The sequence below is a fragment of the Poecilia reticulata genome, chromosome 23, assembly GCF_904066995.2.
Source record: "Poecilia reticulata chromosome 23, P_reticulata-male-v2, whole genome shotgun sequence".
Lineage (NCBI taxonomy): Eukaryota > Metazoa > Chordata > Actinopteri > Cyprinodontiformes > Poeciliidae > Poecilia > Poecilia reticulata.
Genome location: NC_088852.1, coordinates 5,715,612 through 5,743,589, shown reverse-complemented (window position 1 = coordinate 5,743,589; position 27,978 = coordinate 5,715,612). Strand labels below are relative to the sequence as shown.

The following is a 27,978-nucleotide window of genomic DNA, read 5'->3' as shown; positions in this document are numbered from 1 at the left end:
AAGTACAATCAATATATTTATACACATTTATTAAAAACTGTTGCCTGACAGTTTAGAAATGCTGCTCATAAGAGACAAACTGTTTACAAAATGTTAAAGTACAGTCACAGAGGAACGCTTCAGAACTTGATTCTCACAACAGGCTGCAGCAGATTTATTTATTTTTTTAACTAAACAACTAAATTTTATTGACTCGACACAAACCAAACAGAACTAAAAACACATTTAACAAAATGAAAAGAAGATGTAGGGATTTTCCAACACATTTGTCATCAGAAATCTGTTATAAAAAGTGATGAATTGTTGTTTTTAAACTACAAACTGGTGGGTGACCTGGCAAGACATAAAGCAAACATAAAAAAATGGATGCCAAATAAATCTGAAAAACAATACATTTGTTTTTATCATTTTAAAAACAGGGGGGAGCCACAGTGTCTGTAAAATGAAATATTCACTTCTTAAAGTCTTTGCATCTGAGCATTCATTTAAAAGAAACATAGTTCACGCATTCTTCCCACAGTGTTTACGTGCAAAAATAGGATAATAAAAAAGAGGAAAAAAAGGATTTTGATCCTCTTCTAAAAAACTCTGAATCTGAAAATAAGTGGCTGCCTGCGCTTTTCAGACAATAAATGTTCCTAGTTTATAAATATTAGCTCTCGGCCTTAAAAACAAAACAGAAGAAAAAGGTCAGCATTGCTCGTTTATGTCCTTATACACAATAAAAACTTTTAAACATTCTGGATTGGCTAAACAGGAGAAACAAGAAAAATATCTCCATAAAAAAATGTGACATTTCCAGTTTTATCCAGGATTATTAAACATTTCTGTTTATGTTAAACTCTTAGGCACTAAGATGAACATAGACTTTTTGTGTTAAAGCTGGAGTTTAACAGCAAAATCCCAACTTGTTCCTTAAAATCTGCATACATTATCCAGGCAAAACTGCTTCATGTAACTACTCTGCAGCAAACGGGGGATAAAAATATGTCACAACCTGCAGATTGAAAAACAACAGCTTAGCACCCAGATGTGTATTTGGACATAATTTCAAATGGAGTGTAATCCATAGCAGTAAAAATGACCAGAAATAATTTTGAAACTTTATTTCTCGGTAATTAAGATTCACTCTTTGAATTAAATCACTAAAATAAATTAGCTTTTCCATTATGTTCTAATTTTTTTAGAGAAAAAAAAGTAACTTCTCTTTCCATTTTCTTCAAATTCTTCAAAAACCTTTAAAACTATTTTGCTCTCCTGACAGAGAAATACAACTTGTTTAAAGCGCAAATGTTACTTTTTAATAAAGGCACAACATTTTGGAGTTTTTTTTTAAAGGAAATTTCTTATTAAAAAAAACAACCAAAACAGCATTTTAGTTTGATTTTAAGATTAAAAAATATAAATATAAAAGAGGATGGATATATTTTTTCAAAAGCACATTGATTCTGGAAAACAGATCTAAAACATATTTCTGGTACTTTTAGTGTCATCCTTTGTGAAAATTCAGTGCAAACATTACAGGAAAACTTTTAAAAATAATTGAAAACCTGCATTTGTTATTAATATTTTTCTAATAGCCTAACATTTTCTTTTTCTGTGTAACATTTTGTGTTGCATTTGTTGCTGCTTCTTGGCCAGGACTTCCTTTAAAAAGAGGTTTTTAATCTCAGTGTGTTTTTATTCTGGTAAAACAAACATTAAATAGAAATAAAAACATTTTAAAACAGGAAGTGGTTCCTTTTTTTACCAAAGTTATAAAGAGCCCTTCTGCCACAGGCTGCAGACTGTTGTTATAGGTGATCTTTGATATTTTACTTTTTCTATTTTTAAATATATTTTTGTCATTTTAGCTGCCTTTGCTGTTCCTGACCGTTTCCTATTTTGTGTCCAGTTAGTCTCAGTTGGATGACCTTTCACCCTTGCACCGCCTGCTTTAACCTAATCTCCATCTGGGTGCTCAGCTGTGTTTTTGTCAGCGAGTGCTTGTCGTGATTCCTTCATCTCAAAGCATTTTGAAATTCATTCCCAGACTTTAGACTTCTGAAGATTTCTCCGCACACTTTGGTTAAACTTCCTCACACGTGCTTCTGGACTTGACTGTTGATCTGCAGCCGCGACTCGCTCAGAACCCGACCCGAGTCGGCACGGCCGAGCGTCAGAGGCCGGCTGTTTGTCTGAAATGTTTAAGTGTGCGGTTTGTAATCCGTCCGGATGGATCCGAGAATCTACTGCTCCAGAATCATCGCCTCTTGGAAGGCTTCGATCCATCTAGACGTGAAAGCACAAAAAGACTTGTTTTAAATTGACAGACACTTTTTTTAAATCTGTGTCTGACTGTGTTTATTTGGGCACCTCTGCGCCGTGGGAATGTCGTCAGCCTTGAAGATGTAGAACAGCGTGTTTTTGTGATACAGCTTGAACTGCAGCTTCTGAGCCGGCCCGTTCTTCTCCTCCCTCAGGAAGAATCCCAGCAGCGGTTGGCTCTCCAGAGCCGCCACGTCCTGCACCAAAACACACCGGGACCAGTTTAGAGGGAGCCGCGCCGCGCCACGGTCGGGAGAACACCAGCGGCGTACCTCGCTAGCAGCGTAGGTGTACAGAACTTTGTTCTTTATGACGAACCACAGCCTCTTCCACTGCTTCTTGTTGCCTTTGGATCGGTGCAAGTAGCCGCTCATGGAGGAGTTTTCTGTGTTGGCGGACACCTGGTTGCCATGGAGATAAGTCAGACGCTAGGGCATTGAATACACCGACTGAGAACACGCTGTGTTTGTTTAGGTGTTGTACCTCCTTTAGCGCAGCTGGAATCTTCTTCTGTTTTCTAGTGAAGGAAAACGCTCCAGATTTAATGGGAGATGTTGATGACGAAGCACAGCGGTCGCCTAAAATGGATTACATTAGATGATAAAGTTAATTATTAATCTTTAAAAACTTTAGATTTAATTTTTAGATTTACACTTATATATTTTTTTACTTTCTCAGAATTCAGATTTTTTTTGCCTCAGAATTTTGATTTTCTTTCTAGGAATTCTGATTTTTTTGTTTGTTTTTTTCAAAATTCTGACTTTAATCTCAGAATTCTAAGTCTGTGTTAATCTATGTCAAAATCAAAATAAACAACCAGACATTCTTAGGTGCATGCCAGTTATGTTGCTAGCACATGAAAAATAATCCCATTACTGTGTGTTCAGATTGAAAGCCTGCAACAGACGGACCTGGTAGAGTTGAGCTTTAATTCTGGATTTGCCAGATGGAGCATAAACAGCTTCTGATTCTGAGAAAAAAAGTCTGAATTCTGAGAAAAAAAACCCTGAATTCTTTATTTTTGGAAGCGGCTCTAATCCTCTTCCGTACGCTTAGTAGTAGCTAAAATGTGAACTATCTATTTCATAGTCCAAATTTGAAATTTTGGCCACTATTTTCATCTCTATATGGCATCATAAAGATGTCTTATTGACTGCATGCATCTAATCTGCATAACCACATAATAAACCCCCTCTAGCTGCTGATTGTTTTGAAAAAACTCACTGTTTTCCTGAAGCTTGGCGAAGCAGTGGTCACACACGCGAGCCGGTTGGTTCTTCAAGTACTCCAGATAGTACTTATTGGTGGAGCAGGCCTGACACACCACCTGGTGGAGAGATAAGGAAGTGAGCATTAGGGCTTGGTTGCTACGTTAAAAGGTTGATCCTAAATGTGGCGCAGACCTTTCCGCAGGCCCGGCAGTGATGCCTCCTCCAGGTGAGAGTGAACTCGCAGGTGCAGATCATGCACATGGTGGCTCTCAGGTCTGGGATCCAGATTGGAGCTTTTGAGCCTAACGGGGCGCCGCTGTCGACGACACATTCTGCCTGCATGGACAGACACTGAGCAAATATTACAAAGATAAACAAGTATCAAAAAGCTCATTTTATGACACCTGTTGCTGGTGCACTTTTTTTTAGCCATACTTTTTTCTTCCACTAAACTTTCCACTTAAATTCTCTGTGAAATATCATTAAAAAAAACTAAAATCACCCAAAAAGTACCTACTCAACATCTCAACATTAAACTAATCATTAACTATTCTAATTAAGCAAATAATAAATAAGTTTTGTGCAAATGGGACAGTAGATTCAACACCTTTAAATGTTTTTTCCTTATTAAATGAAAGGCATCCACTTTGTTTATTATTTTGGGCTTGATTGAAGAAACAGAAATAAATATTTTATTTGTTCTCAGAAGTAAAATCAGGATCTTAGGTCAGCTTTCACTTGAAAACACTTTCTGTGTTCAGCCAAGTTTTAATACAGCAATTAAAAGCATATTTAGATGCAACAAGGTGTATTTTAGAGCATCAGTGAATGAGTAGGTGTGCTCCTAGTTACTATGACAACCCTGAAAGCTTGGAAAAGATGATTACTTTGTGTTGCAGCTAAAAAATTTTGTAAGTAGGTTTTAATTTAAAAGTTGTAGTTTTGTTCTAATTTGTTCTTGAATTGTGGTCAGGAGGGCCACAAAAAAATCAATCTAGGGGCCACAAATGGCCCCCCGGCCCCACTTTGAACACCCCACCGCAAAAACACAAAATATTACCATGTATTTTCAGCCTAGTTTCTTAGTGGACTTGAAATAATACACAGCCGTCATATATCAACGTTTCCTGAGATGCCCACACAGATTTATCGTCACCTCTTCCTGACTGCGGCTGGATATGAAGGTTATTTTCTTCTTCGTGTAATCTTCGATGGCCTTCCCGATGGCCTCCAGCCACTCGTCTCGCTCTTTAGCCGAGCTGCAAACACAAAGCGCATCAGAGCTCAGAGTCACAGCGGACGCTCGGCGGTGGCAGCGTCGCTCTGAAGCCGAGCGCCGACCTGGCAGACAGGATGAAGGAGCGCTCAACGCTTTCGATGTTCAGCTCGTTCTGATAGGCCTCCTGGCTCGGCTTGCTGACCTGGAAACGCAGAAAAAAAAAAAACAAAATCACCAACGATGTCGAGATTTTGTTGACTCACGATGACAATAACTAACCGAGGTTTGGGTTTATAAACAGATGAGAATCATGTTTGCCATTAAAAAAAACAGAAAAATAATCATAAACTATAATCATAACTGCGTCTCAAACCTTCATTCCAGCCAGCGACAGAACACTGTTGAGTTTATACTGGGCAGACTGGACCGGAGTGGTGTACATGAGTGCATCATTAAACTGGAAAATTAAAAGAAACAATTCAGAAATAAGTTGTATTAAAAAAATTTACCTAAGATGACACATAACCTCTTTTTTAAGGAAGCTTCTTCAACTGTTTTCAATCTAGACAGGTCACAAATGTGCCATTAATTAAATAAAAATAGAAATAAATCAATATTTTATCTATTAGTTCCTTTTCCCAAAGTAAAATTCAAACACTTTTTACACATTTTCTAGGTAATTTTTCAAACTTTTCCAGCAGTACACTTTGAGATTAAAAACAATATAAATGAACTAAAAGAGAAAGTTTAAATTCACTATTATATGACATAATTTATTATTGTTAGTATTGTCTTGTGATAATATTCTACAGTCTACCGCAGGGACAAGGTAAACTAAAATATAACTAAATGTTTTGAAATGTCTCTCGCACACAACATGAACAACTCCAAGAACAAAATATTCATTTAACAACAACAAAAAAACAATTTCAGAAGCATTTAATGTATAAAATATAAAACAATCTTTATTCCAGAAAAAAGTCGTTGAGAAATTAAGAATAATAAATATTCAATACATTGAAACAAAAGAAATTGTGTTAAAGTAAATGACCTTTCTCTTAAAATATACAAAAAAGTCACAAAATAATGTCTTACAAATAAATGTTCTCACTTTAGTAGATTAGATACATTTTATGCTAATTAATATAAAACAAGATAAATTTAATCTGACTTCACTTCAGGCAGTGAGAAAAAAAATGTTTTTTTTAGGTGTATGAAAATACCTGGCTGTAAATGTAAGTAGCACTTTCCAGATTCTGAAAAGTTAGATTTCACTTTCAAAGACGAGTCAAACTTAATGAATGATTTGGTGCTTTAACCAATCAGATTACAGAATGCTGCAGCAGAAATCTCGTTGCTCACCAGAAAAAACATTCTCGGCTGCATGACTTTCCTGGACAGCTTCATGAGCGTCCCCTCCTTCAGGAACACCTGGACACGGAGGACATGTTCATGCGTTGTTTGGCTTCAGCCTGAACCTGTGACAGGATCTTCCGGACTGTTTGGGTTCTGGACCTACCCTGCCTGGCTGGACGATCTCATGCTGGCCGTTGAGGCTGTACTGAATCTGCATCAGCTTCTGAAAATTATCCTGCAGCACAGAGGAGAAGAGGCGAGGCGTGACGCTGCAAAACAGACGGCGTTTAGTGGGAATAAAAGTCTCACCCCTTGTTTCATGATGTCATTCGCATGATTGGCTACTTCCTTCACGACGCTGAGTGCAGCTGCATGGAGAGGAAATATAAAACATCAGTGAAAGGCGTGTTTTCAGTCTCAATGCTAGAGGTGAACACAGATTTTCATCTCACTCTGTGTGTCTTTATAGTCCTCAGAGTCTTCAGGGAGGTTCTTCAGATAATCTGCAAGAGTAAAAACAGCTTTGAATACAGATTATTTTACAGCAAAACTGTGAGGTTAAAGTTCAGTTATTTACTCTGTTTTCTTTTTCATTTTTACTAGAGTCATTTTTTATTCTGTCATAATTAATGTTATTAAATTCTTCTCTAAGTGAAAGAAACACTCACTTTTTAAATTTCTGTCTGTTGTATTTATATATTTTTTATAGAGCACTTTACAAGTAGACTCAATGAATGAAACATGTATTTAGTCTAACTTTGTCCTATATTATTTATTTATTTTCATCATGTTGTGAACTTTAGACAAGTTTGTTTATTTAATTAAAAATTTTTACGTTTTATTCTATTTTAAACATTATTTTTGTCTTGCTTTAAACCATGGTAATCTTTTCCTCTTCCTCTTTTTTAAGTCTTTTAGTCAAATAAATAAATATTGTTGATTTTGAGATGGCTAAACTTCTCTATACCATAAAAATACCAAATATCTTAGTTATCTGAATTTTTTTCTTGGTCCTATGGTAGAGTTTTTCTTTTGCCACTGACAATAAATCTAAACTAACCAATTTATCTCATCCCTATACTATTGCAATAGTTTAAATGAAAAGTCTGCATGTTTCAATCTCAAGATATCCCTCGTCCAGATTGTTGCACAATAGATTTTTGCAAACGTCCACAAGGTGGCGATATGCCACAGAAATATCCACTGCTGCAGCCAGGACCATAAATGCTGGTTTCACTGCAAGCTTCATTCTCGTGCTGCCAATAAAACATTGCCATGATCTAATAAACTGGTGACCTAAAGTGTTCAGAGGGAGAGGAGTCTGTACCTGTGAGCAGCAGCTGGTACTGAGGGATCCTCTGCACTGGTTTCAGAAGATAGTGTTTCAGAGCCAGGCTGGCGCATCGCGGACTCATCTGAGACAAAACAAAACAAAAAAACGCAGAACAATTCAAGGCTGCAGTCGTCAACACAAACACAACAAACCTTACAAATTATTTAAACTTGTGTTGCTGTGATGTAGCAACAGCACCAGACACTATATTTGCACTGGAAGCCAGAGGCAGGATAGTTAAGTATTTACTAGGCCTTAAAATGAATTCATCTTTTATTGCTGCAGCATGATCTCACACAGGAAAATATTTATTAAAAAATGTTAACCAACTTAGCTTTGGAGCAACTCTGCTGCTTACTTTGTAAAATAAAATAAAAAATTTTTCCAAAAGGAAAATTCATCTTCTATGGCATTTTACAAGTTTGTAGCATAAAGGTGGAAGGATATTCCAGAAAAAGATCAATGACATCAATACTGTGGAGAATTTGAAACGGTACAACATGGAATTACAGTATGTTTAATATATGAGACAGAAAGAAGGCTAATGTTGGAGGAATAAAAACAATCAAAAACCTTTTAACTTATTTAATATATTACAGGGAAAATCACCAAGTAAAATATTCAATACTTTCAGTAAAAGTTGATTAAAAAATATAATAATCAATACTACGTGCATAAAAAAATAGACATTTTGAGCCACACTCCGTGCCAGTAGGTGGACGTAATGCTTACTAAACCTTTCTTGTAAACCACCAATAAAAAACAAAAAGAAGAAGAAGGCCATTCGTCTTCTCCTGATAATCTCTAGGTTAGTTCTACATAAATGTACAAACTTCACCCAGCAAAGTGGCGATAAATTTGCATTGACACAATAGATGAAAAAGGCTACCTAGCTAGTTAGCGGTAGCTTCTACCGCCTCAAGTCACAACGCAGTGAAGATGTGCCACTCTGCAGGGACTGAAATGGGAATTGAGGAAAGCTGCTTTTTTTCTGGTTAACCACTTCTGTGCGATTTGGCTTTCTGCTTTGGATTATTATCATAGCGATTACCGCATTTTCTAGCAGATATATAACCCCAACCCTACAGCTAATGGTAAAATCCTTGGAAGAGATTATACCACTGCAATTCAAAAAGAAAAAACATGAAATAAGAGCCCAAATCTACCTCAAATTCCCGGACGACAGCTGCGAATGCAGGGTTCTTCCTGCACTGCTCGTCCAGCAGAGCTACATTGTTGTCAAACTGGCGGATGTAGGTGGAATACATCTTCAGATAGGGACCTTTCTGGACAAAAATGTCCGACAATCTCTGGTGGTCGCTCCTGTTAAGAAACGCAAAGAGGCTGCAATGAATCCAACGGGTGAAAACTAGTTTCACTTAAGAATAGTAAAACAGATTCTGCATGTATCCAACGCATTCTAAACTAAAATATACAGAAAGCAGTAAACAGTAAGAAACGTTTTGTGCATATCAGAGGTGGGTAGAGTACTCAAAAATGATACTCAAGTAAAAGTAGAAAGTAGCAATCCAAGAAATTATTCAAGTAAGAGTAAAAGATTATTTGATAAAAAGTCAAGTACTGTCAAGTACTGAGTAACAAATGAAAACATAAGTCATTTAATATTTAAAAAATTCATCATCAGATGGACAAAATATAAAGTTTTGTGTAAATTTTGGTATTTTAAAGGCTTGAATTGAAATAATTTATATAAATAGCATAATTACAAGATACGGAAAGAGAAACATCTTTCCAAATCAATTTCTTTCTAAATAAAACATACAAAACTAACAAAAATGGCAATGGCAGGTGTGTGTCTGTTCTGGTGTGGGTAGAGAATCCAGAACTCTCACTACTCTTTCTACAGTAAAAGTAGCGAAAATACTCCTAAAAGTACGGGGGATTTTTAAAAAATTTTATTAAGTAAATGTAACTAGCTACAATCTAACTCAGATTAATTAAATTTAGTTAGAAGACAGTAGTTGTAATTTTGCATGTATGGATTAACTACAGGACTTAAAACTTATGAAACTTTAACAAAAACTGCAGGTGTGTCTGATCAATTTGGTTAAGAAAAGCTTGTTCTTCATTCAGCTAAGTTACTCAAAGTAGGTGAAATATCCAGAAATTTTACTCAAGTAAGAGTAGCAATACTTCATAATAAAGTTACTAAAGTAAATTTTTTTTCAAAATGTTACTCGAGTAAATGTAACTAGTTGCTACCAAAAAATGGTGAATACTAAAAAGTTTGGTTACTGCTGAAAACTGACTTCAAATTAATGCAAAAATAAACTTATAAACAGTCAAAAATGTTTTTTGGGAGCTGCTCTCTCACTAAAATCCAACTTTCTGTCTGTGAACTGGGATTTACTGCTAAATCCCAGTGTAATTTGAGTGTTCAGAGTGGGAGCGCACCAGTGTGCCACCCTGTCCTCCAGCTCTCGCAGCAGGTCTTTGTTCAGCTGGTACAGCTGCGGCAGGTAGTACAGAATCTGACTCAGGATCCGCTCGTCCACCACCGGCTTCCCGTTCTGACGCGTTGCCTTAGCAACAGCATCCCGAAAGTCCTGAAGAGACAGACAGGGTCAAATCAGAGACATTAACACACCCAGGACTTGTGCTGCAGCTGAACAGGAACATAAACGCCGCCACCCCCCACCTCCCTCACACATTTTATGACTCAGTCAAGTCAGCGTTTTTGAGTTTGCCCGGTGAACCGACGCACACATGCACCTGGAAGGAAGGGAAGGGAACCCGAGCACGGACCCGACGTCCGCTCTACTGAGCCTGCCAGCTCACAAAGTAAACAAACCCAAATCAAAACAGGGTCTAACAGATTCGGAAACATAAGCACGTAGCACAGAGAATTATGATAGGTATGCGTGTGTGGAGGTCACGGCTTGTAGCTGGAGGAAGCAGCTGCTGCAGAGCCAGAAGAATGTGATCTGACCTCTTTTCTTGGACACTGCTGGTCCTTCCCCCTGGAGAGTTTTCTACTAATCGTGCTGCGGTTTTACTAAAGCTACCAGACAGGTGGACTCTCCAGCCACATTGCTAGGAGATCTGTTAGCTTATTTTATTTCTGTCTGTGTCCTTAAATGAACAGAGGCTGACTTTTATCTTTACCTTTTGACCAGTTATATCACTCAGCTGATGTAATTCTTGTGTTTGCGTAATTCTAAAGCCAAATTACATATATATTAAAGGGGATCTATTATGCAAAATTTATATTCTGCACGTTTTTGTGCTTCCGTTTGTTTCTAAACACAGCTAAAGTGCTTAAAAAAGAAAACACCCAGTTGTTTTTTGGCAATAAGTTAATATTTTTGGTGTTTGGAAAACCTTCCGAAGGCACTGCCCCGTTACCTAGCAACCCCAGCCTAGCCCAACCCGTTACCTAGCAACCCAAGCGGAGTTCCAGCACGTTTAGTCAGCTGATTTTTCCCACCCAGAAACTGCTTGCTGCATTTTTGTTGGCTGTACAGGAGGCTCCACTTCTGCTTTTCAAAGATGTACAGTTGTATGATTGCACATCTACACGTACAATGTAAACGTTGAGTTTGGGGGCGTGGCCAGCAGCAGCTTAATTGGATTTAAAGTGACAGTGGCCCTACAACAGCTCATTCTGACAGGAGGCCAAAATAGGAAGAACTCGGTAGAATAAAGTATGATTAATGAAAAAAAATTAATGAACATGTTTTAATTAGCCCAGTGATCTATTTAACCCGTTCAAGGAAGCATAATGATCACCTTTAATATCCCCATTAAAAAAATTTATTGGTTTAATGCAGCAAGTAAATTAAACTCTCCAATTCACCTTAAAGTCTTAAAATCTAAATAAAATTCATATTTTATTTGTTAAAGTATTGTATAATTTCAAGTGATACTATGTATACTCAGAGGGGTTAGTAAACAGATTTATGGGTGCAGTGGGGACATTTTCTGCATGCTCTTTTGCAAACCAAACATCCTATATCAATCAATCAATCAAATTTTATTTGTATAGCACATTTCAGCAGCAAGGCATTTCAAAGTGCTTTACATAATTAAAATAGAAACAGAAATAAACAGTGAGAAAGAGAGAAATTTAAAAAATAAAAATAAAAAAACAAACTCCCGTTGTCCTTTGCAGAATTTAACTAACTATAGAGGACTCCGCCGTCCTTTGCGGAATTTAACTATTTCATAGAGGACTCCGCCGTCCTTTAGCAGGGGACGCCGCCGTCCCACACAGAATTTAACTAACTTAGAGTTAGGGGAGTCTGCCCTCCCGCGGACTTTAACTGCTTTTATTGTACCTGACAGTGCCTAGGATTCTCAGGGTTTAACTTCTTACCAGAGGACGCCGCCGTCCCACACAGAATTTAACTAACTTATAGTTAGAGGAGTCTGCCCTCCCGTGGACTTTAACTGGTTTTATTTTATTTTTATTTTATTTTATAAAATAAAATAGGGATCAGTTGGTCAATGATCCCTATAAATAAACTAATGTTGCAGCATGAATCTAAACACTGGATGAGAGGTCAGTAAATGAATAATCCTGCATTCAGTTCCTTCTCACTGAGATAAAAACATCATTATTTAACAAACCTAGGCTGCTGGGATCAGTAGGCTTTATGGACATGTATAGTTAAAAGTCATCTGCGAAGAAATGTATTATTCACTACTATTACCAATAAGCCAGCCAAGAGGAAAAATGTAAATTTGGGCTAAACAAAATATCGTGACTATATTGCCAATCAAACAGAAATGTATGCAATATTGGTATCAAAGGACAGCTTGGGGAATAATAATCATTAGCTAATATATTCTAAATGTTATTAAATTGCATTTTCCATTCTAATGTAGTATTGGACAGAGTCTGCTTCACACAAATGATGGTGCCTAAAATGCTAAATGTCAAAGAGTAATTGTAGCATTGGTGAGAGGAAAGCATTTTTAGAAAGTGTTATCTCGGAAATAGTTTTGGGCAGCCCACATGTAAATAGAAAACAGAAGGAGGCCAACAACTCATTCCTGAGGTACGCCATAAATCAATGAAGACAATGAATTATTACTAAGGATTGACCGCAAAGTTATTTAGAGGGAAAAAATGTCTAAACTTTCATCTTTTACCAATAACTATATTTGTTCAAGGAGAATAAAGTAATTCTCCTTGAACAATGATGGAAAGCAGCACATAGATCTAAATAACAATAATTTCTGTTTAAACTTGGTCATCTTCTAATTTAAAACAAGCTTGTACAAATTACAAACTGAAAAAAAACAACAACAAATCCTCAAGAAAGAATTTAGTTTCCTCAAAACCTCAAAGAGCTACCAAATAACATCTAACAAGGTTTTCCCCCCGAAAACTTAAGTCTGGTGGTTGAGCGCTGGGGCAGTCAGTGGCCCGTCGTGTTTTTGAGTTAGAAAATGTTTAAAGTTGACAGGAAATTTGAAAATATCACTTGATAATCATATGTTATTGGAAGATTAATATCTGAACACCAACTATAAAGTATTAAAAAATGCAAACATCTAAAAAAGAAGTTGCTTATATAAGCAATACTAAGCCTGGTGGGGGCACAAGTAAAGCCTGGTGGCCCGCCAGGCTTATATCACACTGGGGGAAACCTTGTCTAACAATGCAATCTGTCTTGAAGTGAAGCAGCTCTTTAATGGTTGAACTTAACAAAAACAAACAAAACTGCAAATGTTTTCCTTCAATTCATCACCCATACGCTAAGCTAACAATAGATGCTAATGCAAACACCAACATCCATCCATCTTATGGAATGTTAATCGTCTCTTTATTGGTTTTCTTTCATACAAACAAACACACACCCTCTACTGAGTTTCCAGTCAAAGAAAAGTTCAAAGCATCTCCTTCCTCATTGTGGTTTGGTATTCACCTGCCTACCGCTGCCCCAGTGAAACCAGTAAAACCCTCAAACACAGCCCACATCAAGAGAAAACACTTTGATCACCACTCAAACAGTAATCACAGACGCCGCTGTTTGTCCTCTGGCTGCTCAAGCAAATGAATAAAACCAACACTTACTATGTGTAGAAGCTTTAGGACGTCCACAAACCTGAAAAAAAGTGGAAATAAATTATTTTAGCACACTTTCAGACACACGCTGCAAGTCCTGCATCGACGAAACACTCACACTTTCTCTGAGCTCATGATTTCCTGGGCAATGTGCACCACCTTCTTCCTCTTCATCTCATCCTCCTGCTGGAAAGCGACAGACAGTAAGACGATGGCTCAAAAAAGGTCAAAACCACGCAGCGTTTACTCACAGACTCACTGCAGATCACCATGATCATCTCTGGGTGTTTAAAACCAAAAAACAACGGCCTCCTCTCTCTCTTTCTTTCTGCTGCTGGATGGTGACGGGGCGGTCGCTGCGCCACTCGATTTGGACGGCGGCCTTGGCCTCTGCCTGCCTGCTCCTATCTGAGGCTGTATTTGTCGAGCATTGAGGGGCTTCAGACACAGGTGTTGACAGCATCATGCAGAGGGTCATTCAGGACGCATAAAGGAAGGGAATAAAAAACTGTTTCACGCAGAGAGGGAGCTATTCCTGAACCTGCAGCGCCTTCTGTGTTTGCTCACCATCCCCCTTTCAACACACACTCATCCACTTCTAAAAGGCCGTCACAGGGAGCAAACATGCTTGGCAGCAAGTGTGCGCTGAGTGTTAAGTCTCCAGTGCTGATTAGAGATGTTCACTGTGACCTAAAAATGTTGAACAAGAGCTAATGATGAAGGAAGTTGGTTCAGTAGAGGTGGGAATATCGGTAATATTAGTGTCGGATCGATACTTTAATTTCAGATTCTGATTCAACTCAACGCTACCTGCAAAAAGATTTTGTTTTGCTCTCTTTCATAGTTTTTTGTACTTTATTCAGGAAAAAAATGCACACAAATCTGTTCTACTTTTCTATTGTTTCTGTTTGTCACATTGATCATTCCCCCCCCAATATGTTGCAATGTTTTCTTTTGGTTATTGCGAGCTAAAGTTACTTTCAAAATTGTGATTTTTTAAAATAACCTGGTCTTACAAAAAAGTTGAAATTGCGTCACATAACCTCACACTACAAAAACATAAAATCTTACCTATTATTTTTGATCTAGTTTCTAGTAGTGCTGGGAGATATGAGGAAAATCTAATATCCTGATATATTTTTGCTATATCACGATACACGATCTATATCACGATATTCTTAAATGAGCTCCAATCTTATTTTAAACTATAGACCCCTTGCAGCATGACGTCACCCACGCAAGTTCCCGCACCATTTCCCTGCTAGACTTAAATGTAAGCTCATATAAAAAGTGATGCCGTGTTTTGCTATGAACTGCTATGACTAGATAAGGTGAGAAATACGTTTTAACGAGGAAAAAAAATAGCGAGGGAGAGGTAAGTAGGTCAGTTTGCTTGACTTTGACAAACTTAACAAATAGAGGAGCAGTGGAATGATGCGTTTTAATTAAATTTAAAAATAAAAAAGGCGACCTACACACCAGCTGACAGATCATCAGTAAAGCAGGTGTTTAAATTAACCAGCCACCGCTGTGTTAGCTTGGCTAATAGCAGCGGCAGCTAATCTACCACAGTGATCAATTATTAATAAAAGCAACATACACATCAAGCCTAAAAACCGAAAACTGTAACGAACTGAATGTTCTGCTCTATGTGGGGGTAATGTTTGAGTGAGTGTTTTTGGTGCTGAATCCTCATACATAAAGTTGCGTTGTTGTCAGTTGCTATGGCAACGAGTCTACGTGTGTCGTAAAGTCGACACAAGAGCGAGGGGAAAAAAAAAAAAAGAATGAGTAGTTTTGAGTTATTTTTGCATAGCATTAAATGAATCATACCTACGTCTCCAGGTTTCACTTTAACGGGCTAGTTATACCGCGGCAGCGCTGCTATGAACGGCAGGTAACAGAATAGTCCCATTAGGGTCCCATTCGCCTCAAACTCTCGCTGTCACCATGCAGTAGTTTGTTTACTCCGCTCAGCTGATTGGTAGAACAAATTCAGGTTGAGGGGGAAGGGGGGGGGGGTAGACTAGTGATGCATTCATGGAGATCGGATAAATTATACTCAGTGAATTTGACGGCGAAAGTTTAATATTTGAACGACAATTTATTCTCGATAGTTGCGATGTAGCCATTTTAACTATCGTAAATTGAAAATATTCCTGCTGCATCGAGTATACTTAATACATCGCCCAGCCCTAGTTTCTAGTCCAAAGAAATAAGACAAAAATAACTTAAAAGTAACTTTCCCGCAGGATAAAGTAGCTTGTTTTAGGTCAATAATTTCTTAATATTGATAAGAATTAGATTATTTCTCTTATAACAAGATATTTTCCATGTTATAAGTGAAATAATCTGCCAACAGAACCAATCATTTTTTTCATCAATGTTAAGCAAGTTTTTACTTAAAATAAGCTCCTTTATCTTGCTGAAAAGTTACTTGTAAGTTAGTTTTGCCTTATTTCAAGGGTCGTAAGATATTTGCACTAAAAACTAGACCAAAAATACTTCACAAAAAAGATAGGATTTTAGCACAGTTAATATTAAGAGTGCAAATAACATTTTCAATGCAGAAGAAGAATTCAAGTTAACATGAAGTGTTTACACAGTATAAGAAGATCCTACAAAACATCTCAAAATGGTCTTGGCAAAAAAAGAAAAAAAAGTTGATTTTGCAGGTTCAGCTTTCAAAAGACGTTTTGAAACAGGAAGTGAAATTAGATTGGGGGAAGCTGATTGGTCAAAATTCAGCCGAGTTGCAGTGTTTGGTCAGAAAAGAAGGAAATACAGAAACAGGATTCACAAAAAAGATACGATGTTGCGAATGATTTATTAATCATTTTCCTGGATAAGAGGTTATTTACCTTTTTTATAAATGCCTATAAACTTTGTCCAAATTCTGTCCTATGTTTTAACAAAATTTAAAATTCAAAAGAAAAACTACAAAAACATGTACAGCTTGATCATCAAACTTGAATAAAAAGCCCTGTATTTGTTTGGTATTGGATCAAAATCAAAACATTAAGTATCTCACTCCTGTAGTTTTCAGGTTTCACTGTTTTCCTCATTATTCCACAGGATTTCTTAAGACTTTTCATAAAGGGCAGATTTGTTAAGAGCTAATTAAAGTTTGTCCTGTCAGCAGATTCACACCTGAGAGGTGTGTCTGGATTTTCCCTTGCAAAAAGTTTGTCTTTGCACCTGGCAATTCCCCCAAAATGCATATGCATTAAATTTTGTAGCCAAAATGTGAAAAAGAAATGCCGATTCCTAATGTTTCCTCCTATCTTATCTTAAAAAATAGATAATTGCAGTTAGTCAATGCCACAGGTTGTTGCTACAAAACAAAACAACTGACTGAACCTCCTCCAAGATTAGTGACTCCATGTTTTTCTGTGTTGTGTAAGTGGCCTCAGCCGCTCTGGATGTCGTAAATCACGCCATATTAGCAAATGTTTTGGTTTTAATTTCGTACTTAATTACTTTCTGACTGAGGTGAGTCATTAAATCGCTCTGCAACCGAGTAAATTCCAGACAGGATGAAATGAGCGTACCTGTCTGTCTGCCTCGTCCAGGTGCTCCTTGCTGGAGGTGGAGCTGCTGTCCTCTTCGTCTGAACTGTGCATCTCGTCCTCCTCAGAGTGGACATCGTCCTTCAGCCAGTCGCTGTTTTGGAAGAGGATGTCAGTGAATGAAAATAAAGATTTAGACATGTACAGTATGTCTGTGCAGAAGAGCGGGTGAGTGCTTGGAAAAAGACTTCCTGGATAATTAAAGATTTAAAGAAAGCTTGTGGAAAGATCAAAATCCCAACCTGAGTCACCTTCCTCCGACACTAAGAAGTCTGACTTATTTTCCAAGGAAAATACTTACTTACTTCACTGCAGGATTCAAAGGCCATAAAACTAGCCACTAAACTCCAAAAATAAACCCTTACAACTAGAAAAAGACTCAAAAGAATACTGAGGCATCTCCAGGGATGAACTGATCCACTTTTTTCACTCCTGATATCGATACCAATATCAATCCAATACAGAAAAATAGTGCTGAATTAACTTAAAAAATTAATTCTTTTAAACGGACACAAATGTATTTAATTACAAATGTATTTGATACATCTGCACCAAACTTAAATACAACAATGGTCCTGGTCAAACATGTAAACACAACAGCCACTGTAAAATAAATAATAAAGAAATTGACAAAAACAATGGGCTGCACAGTGGCGCAGTTGGTAGAGCTGTTGCCTTGCAGCAAGAAGGTTCTTGGTTCGATTCCCGGCCCCGGTCTTTCTGCATGGAGTTTGCATGTTCTCCCTGTGCATGCGTGGGTTTTCTCTGGGTACTCTGGTTTCCTCCCACAGTCCAAAAACATGACTGTCAGGCTAATTGGTCTGTCTGTCCCTAAGTGTGAGTGTGTGTGTGCATGGTTGTGTGTCTCTGTGTTGCCCTGCGACAGACTGGCGACCTGTCCAGGGTGACCCCGCCTCTCGCCCGGAACGTTAGCTGGAGTTGGGCACCAGCAACCCTCACGACCCCACTGAGGGACAAGGGTGTAAGAAAATGGATGGATGGACAAAAACAACAGGTTTTTGTCAAACAGGGTCAAACGTAAAAATAAACTGCAACAAACCTTTCAAATGATTCAGAAAGTGCAATTAGGAATTCTAAATATAATGTAAGATAAATAATAAAAAATTTAATTTTTCCGAATAGATCGGACACCAATATCCGATGTAGAATTTTTTTTTTCTTTCCAAAATCGGATCGGCGCATCTCTAAACATTTTCTGAAAAACCCGGATCCCTCCTAGGAATGTAACTGATAACAGTTCAGCTTGTTATCAGTGAAATGCCCTTATGTGGGATTTCTAAGAAGTACAAACTGCTTCAGCTCACATCAGAGCGTCTGGCTTCTCTAAACCAGTGTCTTTCTCAGACGGTCCTGGTGGGATTCCCGGCATGTTTTGGGTCGTTGTCATGTTGCAGGTTCAGCTCTGCTTCACCTCTAATAGTTTCAACAGGTAGTCTCAGATTTCATGATGCTATAATGGTGAATTGGCCAGAGCAAAGAATCCCTAATCATGATACTTCCACCGCCGTACCTCAACGTTACCATCACTCTAAACTGGGCTTTGTTGACATGCACAGCTCCCATGAAAGTTAAGCTTGTACTTACTGAATTTATTGACTTTTTCTGCTAAATAAAGACTCAAATACTGCTTTCTAACCGACTGTAATTGTTCCAACTAGGGCTGAAATGATTAACCGGATTAATCGTAATGAATTAATTATTGAAATAATCTTTAACTGATTTAGTAATTAATTAATTGTTAACTGGAGCATACAGATTCAAAAAAGGCCATTTGCTCCATACTCAGAGCAATAATTAAGCCAAAATTGTGAAAAATCTAAACATTTTGCATTTAAGATAAAAACAACTTTGTCTTTAATTATATTCTACCCAAAATTTATCAAGTCATATTTTTTGCTTCATTTTGTTCAAATTCCTTTAAAAAAGTCACATATTAAGCCATTTTTACTGTCCAATTATTAATGAATTAATCCAAAAAATAATCGACAGATTAGCCATCACTGCTTGATGTTAAATCAAGAAGAAATTGCTGATATTGTTTAGTTGGAGATGCATCCTTTGCAACAAAGTGTTCACAAAAGGAATGCTGTTATTGCATTTTATTTACAAATAAAATGTTTAGTTTCTTTTTTTAAAAAAAAGGAATTGAATAATTTTTTAATTAGCATCTTTTAATGTTTTCTCTGACTGTGCCAATTTTTAAAACTAATTAATCGTCAGAATAATTTATTAATCTTTAGCTGGATCTTAGTTCCAACTGTAAAGCACGGAGGTGGCTGCATCATTCTTTAAAGCTGGGTTTGAAATAGAAAAGACAGTACACACTGATGAAAACTTTTTACCAAAATGCTTAAACTAGGCCATTTATCAACATGATTGAAAGTTTTTAACAGATTATTGTTGGCATAAATCCTTTATTTTCCGCCAGCTGAGACGTTTAAAGCTGTACCTCTAAAACCTGATTCTTATCTTGCCGCGGGCGACTCAACAGGCCGTCTGCACCAGCAGGACAAGCAGCAACATGAGTCTGAGCCTCTGATGTTTCCTTCTGGCTCGCCTGCAGAATAAAGCCGCCTGATGCTAACCGGAAAGTTCTCAACGGGAGTAATTTAATTCAGTTGAGGTATAGGTTGGTTGTTAGAGGAAAAAAAACAAAAATTATTGCATTTCTTCTCTGGATCTTTGTTTTTCTCTTACCTAAAAGCCCAAATTTCTCCCTTTTCCTCCCAGCTCCTTTACCCCTCGCGTTCCCTCTCTCCATTCGGTTTCTCCAGCATTGTGGATCAGGCACAGAGCGCCACTTGTTTACAGCCCGGGGCTACTTACATAAACTCAACAGGCTCGGATGCCTGGGAAACACCACGAATTTGCTCGCTGCTTCTGTCTCCGCTTTAAAAAACACCAAGATTTGCATTCCTGACTGAATTAAGAAGCAGAGCACATCTTAGACGTTTTCAAGGCCGATTTAAAACCCATGTACAATGGAGCCATCCTGGCTGCATCACTTATACAGAAGAAGATGTTGCAGATGGTAGATAAACACCAGTCAGGAATTAAGTCTGAACACTTAAACTAGAGGTTTTATGTTAGAAAATAAACCAGAGAATGACATCTGACAGAAACATCCCAATAAACTTATCCAGGAAATAAGATCTGGAGTCTGTTGTTTTCCAGATAAAAGTTTCTTTAGGGATCAAACTCACCTTGATGAGACCAATAGATAAGTTTCCAATCTTATCTAGAGTTAGCAGTTTAATTATGAGCTGCGAGGGCCGTTCGAGGCTGCTTGCAGCTTTAATTATCTTTACAGCTAAAGCTTTGTCATGAAAAGGTTTTATTATCTTGAAACAGTAAGCTTTAAAGATGGTTTTGTCAGGATAAAAGTGATATTGAACTTTCATTTCTACTCCCATGATGAGCTCATAAGCTTGTTTAGCCAAAAATAACCAATTAGTTATCTCAAGAAAGTGAAGTCTTAAGAAAGTCTTAAGTCCTATAAAGATAAAAATGTCTTTATAGATGCTCTTGAGCTTGTTTTGTATAAATAATTGTCTGGATTAGGGCTGCACAATATTGCTTGAAAGAAAAATCTTTGATTACGTCTGCATGACGTAAAATCTTTGATTTTTCTTGTACTAGATCCAATTTTAACAGTTTTCGTTCTTGTTTTCATTTCTAAAAATTTAATTGCAAATGCATTAATTATTTTCAAAAACTGGCTTTTATTTCGACAGTCCCTTTTGAGTTGTATGATGGAGAATTAGGACCATGATATGAGAATTTTTGTTTAATTACAAGAACATAGTCATCATAAAATTAGCAGAATATAGTTTTACCAGTTTTAAAATTAGGAGAAAAAAAGGTGTTTTAATTTCTTATACTGTTTTTGCAGGAGTTTTTATAAAATTAAGACTTTATTCTCCTAATATTATGACTTTTTCGCTGGTAATATAACTTTATTCCCATATGATTTAAACTTTATTGTAATTTCACTTTAATCTCTTATTACTATAACTTTATTCTCGTGACTTTATGACTTTATTCTCGTTATAAAGAGAAAATCTTAGCCTGACCCTTCATGCCCAAACAAATAGAAGCTGTAAGACGAACTTGTGAAACAAGATGGCGGCCTTGGGCGTACTGATATTTCTGTAAACATTGGTGGAAAAAAAATATCCAGATTTTCCAAAACTTCAATCTTTAAAAACCAAAAGTTCAATTAATTGATAAAAACAGAATATTGATAAATAATGTTGTTGTTTTTTTTGTTTGTTTTGGGTTGGAGAAAATTTGCAGACCACCCCCCGCCCCCCAGCTTAATATGCCATAAAAAATTATTTAATGTGAAATTTAACTTTCCTTAGCTCTTTTTTCAGCATGAGAACAAACCAGTCAACCGTACTGTTCAGGACGGGGGAAAAACAGAGTGTTGAGGTTAAAACGAGGTTAAACGTAGTGCAAGGGCAGCCAGAACGAGGCGGCGGAGGAGGCTGGTGGTTGCTGGAGGTACATTTTCCCTGATTTAGAGAGCCGTGTGGCGATTTCTGCGATTCTCAAACATTTCCTGCTCCGGCCACTGAAAATAACCCACAGGAAAACAGGCCCACTCAGAGCACATCAACGCTCTATTCAAACTCAAAGCCACTGACTCAGACTCAGAGGCCGACATATTTGTCTTCTAGTAAATACAAACCGCTTCGGTCACAACCAGTGAACCTGTCGCCGGTCTCCCGCTGAAGGAGCTGGAATTACTCCAGTACTGTTATTCAGATTATGGGTCCAAACGATTGATCGACTAACGGTATTAGTTTATTAAATAACAATTAGTTCCAATTGATTAACTTATAACGTCCGTTAGACCTTCTTTTAGTGTTGTAGTTTGACCGCCATCCAGCAGAGGGCGCCGCTTGTAATCCTTAAGCAGAGGTGTAAACAGAGCCGTTGACGGAGAATCAAAAATGGCGGCCATACCAGAAAGAGAAACAGTACAGAGTACGGATTGGGATGCAATATGCACTTTATGTGGTTCTGTTTTTGTTTTTATAAATAACAATCGACAAGCTCCTTAAGTTCTTTTGAAATATAAATACTAGACAAGCTCCTTAATTTATCACATTAACAGCGTTCATTCAGCTGCATGACGTAGCAGCGTCAGCTTCTAATTAAAAAAATTACTGAAGTGCTACAAAGGCGAGGATAATGTCAGAAAAGCGGAGAAGATAACGCTGAAAAATTGTAACATGATGTTAAACATGATGCCCATCAGTCAGGTTGATTTTGAGGTCTGTTTTGAGTTAATTCAATTAAAGGCACTAAGTTTAAAATTCCTTCAAGAGCGACCACAGACAGTACTTTTGTTCACATATTTTATTATGTTCATCTTTTATTTTTCTATCCAGCAACTTAAGATGTTCCTGTTTTGTTACGTTTCATTAATATATCTAAATTTATGTGATAAAACCTTAATCTTCTGTTTATTTGGTCAGTATTTAATAAAGCTGACACAAAATAATGTCTTTTTTTAAATTGAACATATCTTGAAAAATGTAGCCCTTTATGGTAAACAAAATTTAATTACAAATGTATTTGATACATCTGCACCAAACTTAAATACAACAATGGTCCTGGTCAAACATGTAAACACAACAGCCACTGTAAAATAAATAATAAAGAAATTGACAAAAACAATGGGCTGCACAGTGGCGCAGTTGGTAGAGCTGTTGCCTTGCAGCAAGAAGGTTCTGGGTTCAATTCCCAGCCTGGGGTCTTTCTGCATGGAGTTTGCATGTTCTCCCTGTGCATGCATGGGTTTTCTCCAGGTACTCCGGTTTCCTCCCACAGTCCAAAAACATGACTGTCAGGTTAATTGGCCTCTCCAAATGGCCCCTAGGTATAAGTGTGTGTGTGTGCATGGTTGTGTGTCCTGTGTGTCTCTGTGTTGCCCTACGACAGACTGGCGACCTGTCCAGGGTGACCCCGCCTCTCGCCCGAAACGTTAGCTGGAGATAGGCACCAGCAACCCTCCCGACCCCACTAAGGGACAAGGGTGCAAGAAAATGGATGGATGGTAAACAAAAAGTTAAATAAACAACATATACCTAATTGTAAAGTAAAGGTTTTTTCTTTTAATGCTCTGAAACTGACTGAATAAAACATTTTCCACTCTTATCTCTCTAATAATTTTGTAAAATAACAAATATCAAGCATTAGAGCAACCTAAGAGCGCGTGCTGTAGTCTGAACCCACCTCTCGTATTCGTGCTCGCTGCATCTGTGGAAGGGGTCCTGCACCTCGTAGATGTTGGCGTCGCCTCCATCGGGGTCGTGCGGCCAGCCCAGCCTCGCTCCGTGGAACGGCAGGTTCATATACTCCGGGATCTCCTCGTACAGCGGCACGTTCTCGTACTCCACATCCTCCCTGTGGATGTCGGGGTCCTCGATGCAGCTGCTGGGCCGCCCCAGGCTTTTGTCCATGCTGGTGCAGTCCAGGGACTGCCCCCCTTTGGCCAGCAGCTTTGGCAGCATCTTCACATTCAGCCGCAGCTCCAGCAGCTTACGGAAAGAGAGGCTCCTCTTCTGGGACGAGCCGGCCCGGGTTGCCAGGTCGGCTGCGGAGAAGGACTGCGCCCTCTGCTTGCCCCCCAGCGCCAGTGCTCGGCTTTTGGGCGGCACGCTGCTCCTGGTGGGAATCTGACGGCTGAAGAAGGTGACGGAAGGCCGCGAGAAGCGCCAGGCGGTTTTCTCCTGAGGAGGCGGCGGCAGATCCCTCATGGGGGTGCTGGCATGCGGGGGCGCAGGAGGGCAGACGGAGGGTGGCGGTGGGGCTGGCAGGCTGTGTCTCTGAGGTTTCCTCGGCGGTGCCCGCGGCGACTGCTGATCCTCGGCAGACAGAGCTTTCCGGTGACAGCCCAGTTTGATCTGTTTGGGGAGGCTGTGGGAGATCGGGTACCGCTCGAAGTCGCCGTACCCGTCCTCCTCCTCCTCATTGTCTTGCTGAGCCTCCTTACCGTGGCCCTCGGAGTCGGGGTGGGACAGCAGGTCTAAGGAGTGAGAGGTGTTTTTGTTGAGCAAACAGCGGACAGCTCTGTGCAGCCTTGGAGAGAGGGAAGTTTGTCTTGGAGGCGGAACGGGAACGTCCGTCTCTACATCTACCAAACACGAGTCTCTCTGGGTCTCAGAGTCGTCTGCTTGCTGCAGCTCAGGCTCATTCTTCTGCTCCTCCACCGGCGTCGCCTGATCCTGACCCTCCACGCCGTCCTGCCTCACCAGAGTCGGCTTTTTGAACTTCCGTGGGTGAGGCACTGGGAGGGGCTTGCTGGGAGCGGCGGGGACTGGTAGATCAGGCAGGGGGCTGATGGGAAACGTCTGTTCTTTTGCTTGAGAAGACTCCGGTGGATGGATGCTTGTCAGGATGTTGCCTGCAACATCACAGGCTGCTGTCTGCTCTGCCGTTTCGGCCTCAGTCGGCACGTCTGAGTCCTCCTCAGTCCTCTCTCTGTTCACTAAGCCCCTATCAAGATGTCTCTGCCTCTGAGGTTTATCCCTTGGCTTTTTGCTAATTCTTTCACTCTCATAGTCAGCTGGAGCCTTCTCATGGGTCTCCTCCTCCTCTTCTGTGTTTTTGCCGGTGGTGACCCCGTTCTGCAGCGGCTCTTTGTCAAAATCTGCTGCAGATTCATTTGCGTCTCCGTTTTCCTGAGGGTGACACTCCCCAGTGGAGCAGGAGCAGGTGGAGATGATGTAATCCGACTCACGACTCTCTGTCTCAGATAAAATCCCATTCTTAGAGTTGAGGTGGAAGAGGTTCTCATCTAGAGCCGAACCGATGGGTTCGGTTGGTTTGAGCGACGGGGGGGAAACAGGCGGCGATGAGGAGCCCGAGGATCTGGGTAGGCATGGTTTAGGAGCAACTGCTGGCTTTGGCCTCTTGGGGGCGGAAGGAGAGGGCTGGGAGAGAGGACATGGCTTCGGGGCAATGGGAGGTTTGGTTGAAACGGGGAGTTTTGGTTTGGGAGCTAATGGAGGCTTCTTTACACCTGAATATAAAATAAAAAACAAAACTTTACTTTGTCTCCCTGTACATCAAAACATCCCCCCTCATGCTGAATTGTAAGAAAAGACAGCTGCAAGCAGGAGTTTAGGCTGAGGTCAAAGGGCAAATCTTGGGGTCAGAGGGTAAAAACCGAGAGCCAATTAAATTTTTAGAAGATGCCAATCCTTAAATAAATTATGTAAATTGATATTTGAATCTTTTTCTTTTTTTTGCCAATAACAGCACAGTTTCTATTGTAGGGCTGAAACGATTAACTGTGAATAATCGATTATAGATCTCAACTAGTTTAATATTTGATTAATTGTTAACTGGACAAACTCTAAAAAGCCATTTGCTGAAATAAACAACAAACTCAGAGGAGAAATTAAGCAAAAACTGTATAAAATATATTTAACATTTTAAAAGCCTTTGTTTTTCATTATGTTGGCATAATTTTAGCTTCACATGGTTCAACTTATTTAAGTAAATCTCCTTTAAGAACCTTTTGCTATTAAATGTTTAATTGGTTAATCCAAAAAATAAACAGATCAGTCCTACAGTGTACTGATAATAAGTCAGGAAGACAGAGCTGAACTTTCTCTATGTTCCTGTTAGTATTTCTTTAGCTGTAGATGAATTATTTGCTACAGATGATCAAGTACTCACTAAAGGAATGCTGTTACTGCATTTTAGGCAAAACAAAATATGTTTTTTTTTTATTAAAGAAAAGAACTGAGTTGTTTTATTTACATATTTGAATGTATTTGTAATATTGCATAGGAAACCCTGAAATGGCTCAGTAGAACTTAACTATCATTATGTAATTTTCCACATTCTGTAAATTAAATCTGGAAGTGGGGAGACGAGCTGGATGCCCAGCGGGAAATAACCTGGTTTAAATAAAGGGCACAACATCCCCCTGGTCAGACAAATGAAAAGCTGTGAAATCGGCTAGTGGGGATATATTTTCCGCTTTCCTGGCTGAAACTCCTTGCTAGTCGACACCATGAGGAGTGGAGTCATCGAGCGGATGTTTCCAAAAAGGCCAACAACTAAAAAAAAACCTCTGCAGAGCATGCAAGCTGCAAGAATCACCAAACCCCATTCACAATAACCTATAAACATAATGTCCCCTTAAATATAAACACTCTCGCTCCATTATTTGTGCATTTCTTTACATGTTCTTTTATTATAAGACTCACTTCATAATTCGGCTATAAAATCGAGTTTAGAAATATTCGTTTTACGCTGTTATTACCAAATCAAACAACTAAATCCAAGGGTGGCGGCTTTGAGCCTTGATGTTAGTTTGTATTTTAGAAATAAACCGAATGTGTCAGCACATGTTGACGTAATATTCTGGTTCATAAAACATGGAAAAGCGAGAATAAATCAGGAAAAGTTTACATTTACTAAAAAAAAAAAATGTTAGAATCTGGCTTTATTTAGATGATATTGTCTTATTTTGTGCTATTGAATTTAACAACATCCACCAATCTAAAATGAAGATACTAGTTTATACCGCTAGAATAGCACATGATCGGTCAGACTTGTTGCATCAACAGCAGGACAGATGTTTGGGACAAAGGATTTACCCCCTCCAGCTACCACAAACACAAAGGATTATAACTGTTATTTAAAAAGCACCCACATTAAGCTCAAACCCGATGCTTTTCTATCTTTTTGAAAGCTGTTATTATGAAAAACTGTAATTAACTCTGGGTAGGATTAAAAAAAAATGAGTCAGTGGATGCTAGCGACGGTTACAGTCTTATAAATGTAATTTTCTGTTCATTCATAGCGCAAAAACGTAAAGTAACTGAGGCAAACTTTCGTATTTCGCTTTAACTGAACATAACCACAGAGCTGATCTGCAGCTAGGAAGCGTTAGCTTCGACACAAACCTGTGCTCATGACTCCCGACTTCTTCTCGCTCCTTTCTCCATGAGTAAAAATTTTACTTTCAATGGAACTCCGAGAAAATCGGGATTTTATTTTCCTCCCTCGGCATTGTCAGAGAAAAAATCGACCCAGGGAGAAAGCAAGAGGGTCCATCGCTGTTGTTCCTTATCTCTTCAGCGGATACGCGGATAAAGTTGGTGAGCCAGTTAGTTTTCCCATTTTTTTAATCGAAGTTTTCAGCCACGGTGCTTTTCCCAACAGTTTAATTCCGAGTTGAACTCAACATGTAGTCGTTTTCCGGTTAGTTTCAAAATAAAATTACATTAAAACAACATAGTTTGAATTTTTTGGATCAGATCGTAAAGAGCAGATTATTATAGATATGATGAATATTATTAATAGTTTGCTTGTTTTTGGTAAATATAAATTGTGCGACATACGATATCTTACCAGACCAGTCATGTGTTTTAAATAAGGGTTGATTTATTTTTAAAAGTATTTCCGGTTAGTTTAAGCTAAATTTTGCTAGCTTGTCCTCTGTTTCCTTCCGTTGCTTTCTCGAAAATGTACCGCTTCGTTTTACGACCACTTGGGGCGCTCTGCGGGATTTTGAACCGCTCGCCACTATGCAGCAACACGTCAACGTAGCTGCCATGTTGGAAGGGGAGACAGAGGCCAGGAAATTATTCAAATAATTTCTACTTTAACTGGGTTAAAAGAGGCTTTGAATTTGGTCATTTAGAATTGTTTGTTTGTATTCCTTTATATGTTTTAAAATGTATTCTTTTGTTTATTTTTACTATTTATTTATTGGTGAGTTGAGTCTTTAGTCATGTTGCGCAACTTTGATTCAGGTTGTTAAGCAAAATCCTCAAACTAAATGTCTAAGACTTGTTCTTATAGAAAAAGTATTTAAATCCTTGAAAGATCTTGATTTACAGGTTTATATTTAAAATGTATAAGTTCAGTAACTTATAAACACACCTATTTTAAAG

At 38.6% G+C, this 27,978-nt stretch overlaps 1 protein-coding gene across 3 annotated transcripts; it reads right to left on the bottom strand.

Moving 5' to 3' along the window:
* Nucleotides 1-12: 12 nt before the first annotated feature.
* On the bottom strand, nt 13-27,241 carry fgd6 (FYVE, RhoGEF and PH domain containing 6). 3 transcript variants are annotated; one of them, XM_081603813.1, is made up of 21 exons: nt 26,986-27,241; nt 23,297-25,085; nt 17,012-17,123; nt 13,579-13,643; nt 13,470-13,500; nt 9,842-9,993; nt 8,593-8,749; nt 7,421-7,508; nt 6,546-6,596; nt 6,403-6,461; nt 6,257-6,328; nt 6,100-6,168; nt 5,111-5,194; nt 4,860-4,939; nt 4,675-4,777; nt 3,711-3,869; nt 3,532-3,634; nt 2,791-2,885; nt 2,580-2,708; nt 2,356-2,504; nt 13-2,271 (listed from the first exon to the last, which is right to left on the bottom strand). In XM_081603813.1, exons 1-21 carry the CDS (start codon nt 26,993-26,995, stop codon nt 2,229-2,231), a joined length of 3,600 nt encoding a protein of 1,199 aa, XP_081459939.1. In that variant the 5' UTR covers nt 26,996-27,241; the 3' UTR covers nt 13-2,228. The 3 variants fall into 3 exon arrangements, with proteins under 3 accessions (XP_081459939.1, XP_081459938.1, XP_081459940.1); XM_081603812.1 differs by having other exon boundaries at nt 13,579-13,646; nt 26,986-27,240; XM_081603814.1 differs by having other exon boundaries at nt 3,711-3,854; nt 13,579-13,646; nt 26,986-27,239.
* Between the last annotated feature and the right edge of the window lie 737 nt (nt 27,242-27,978).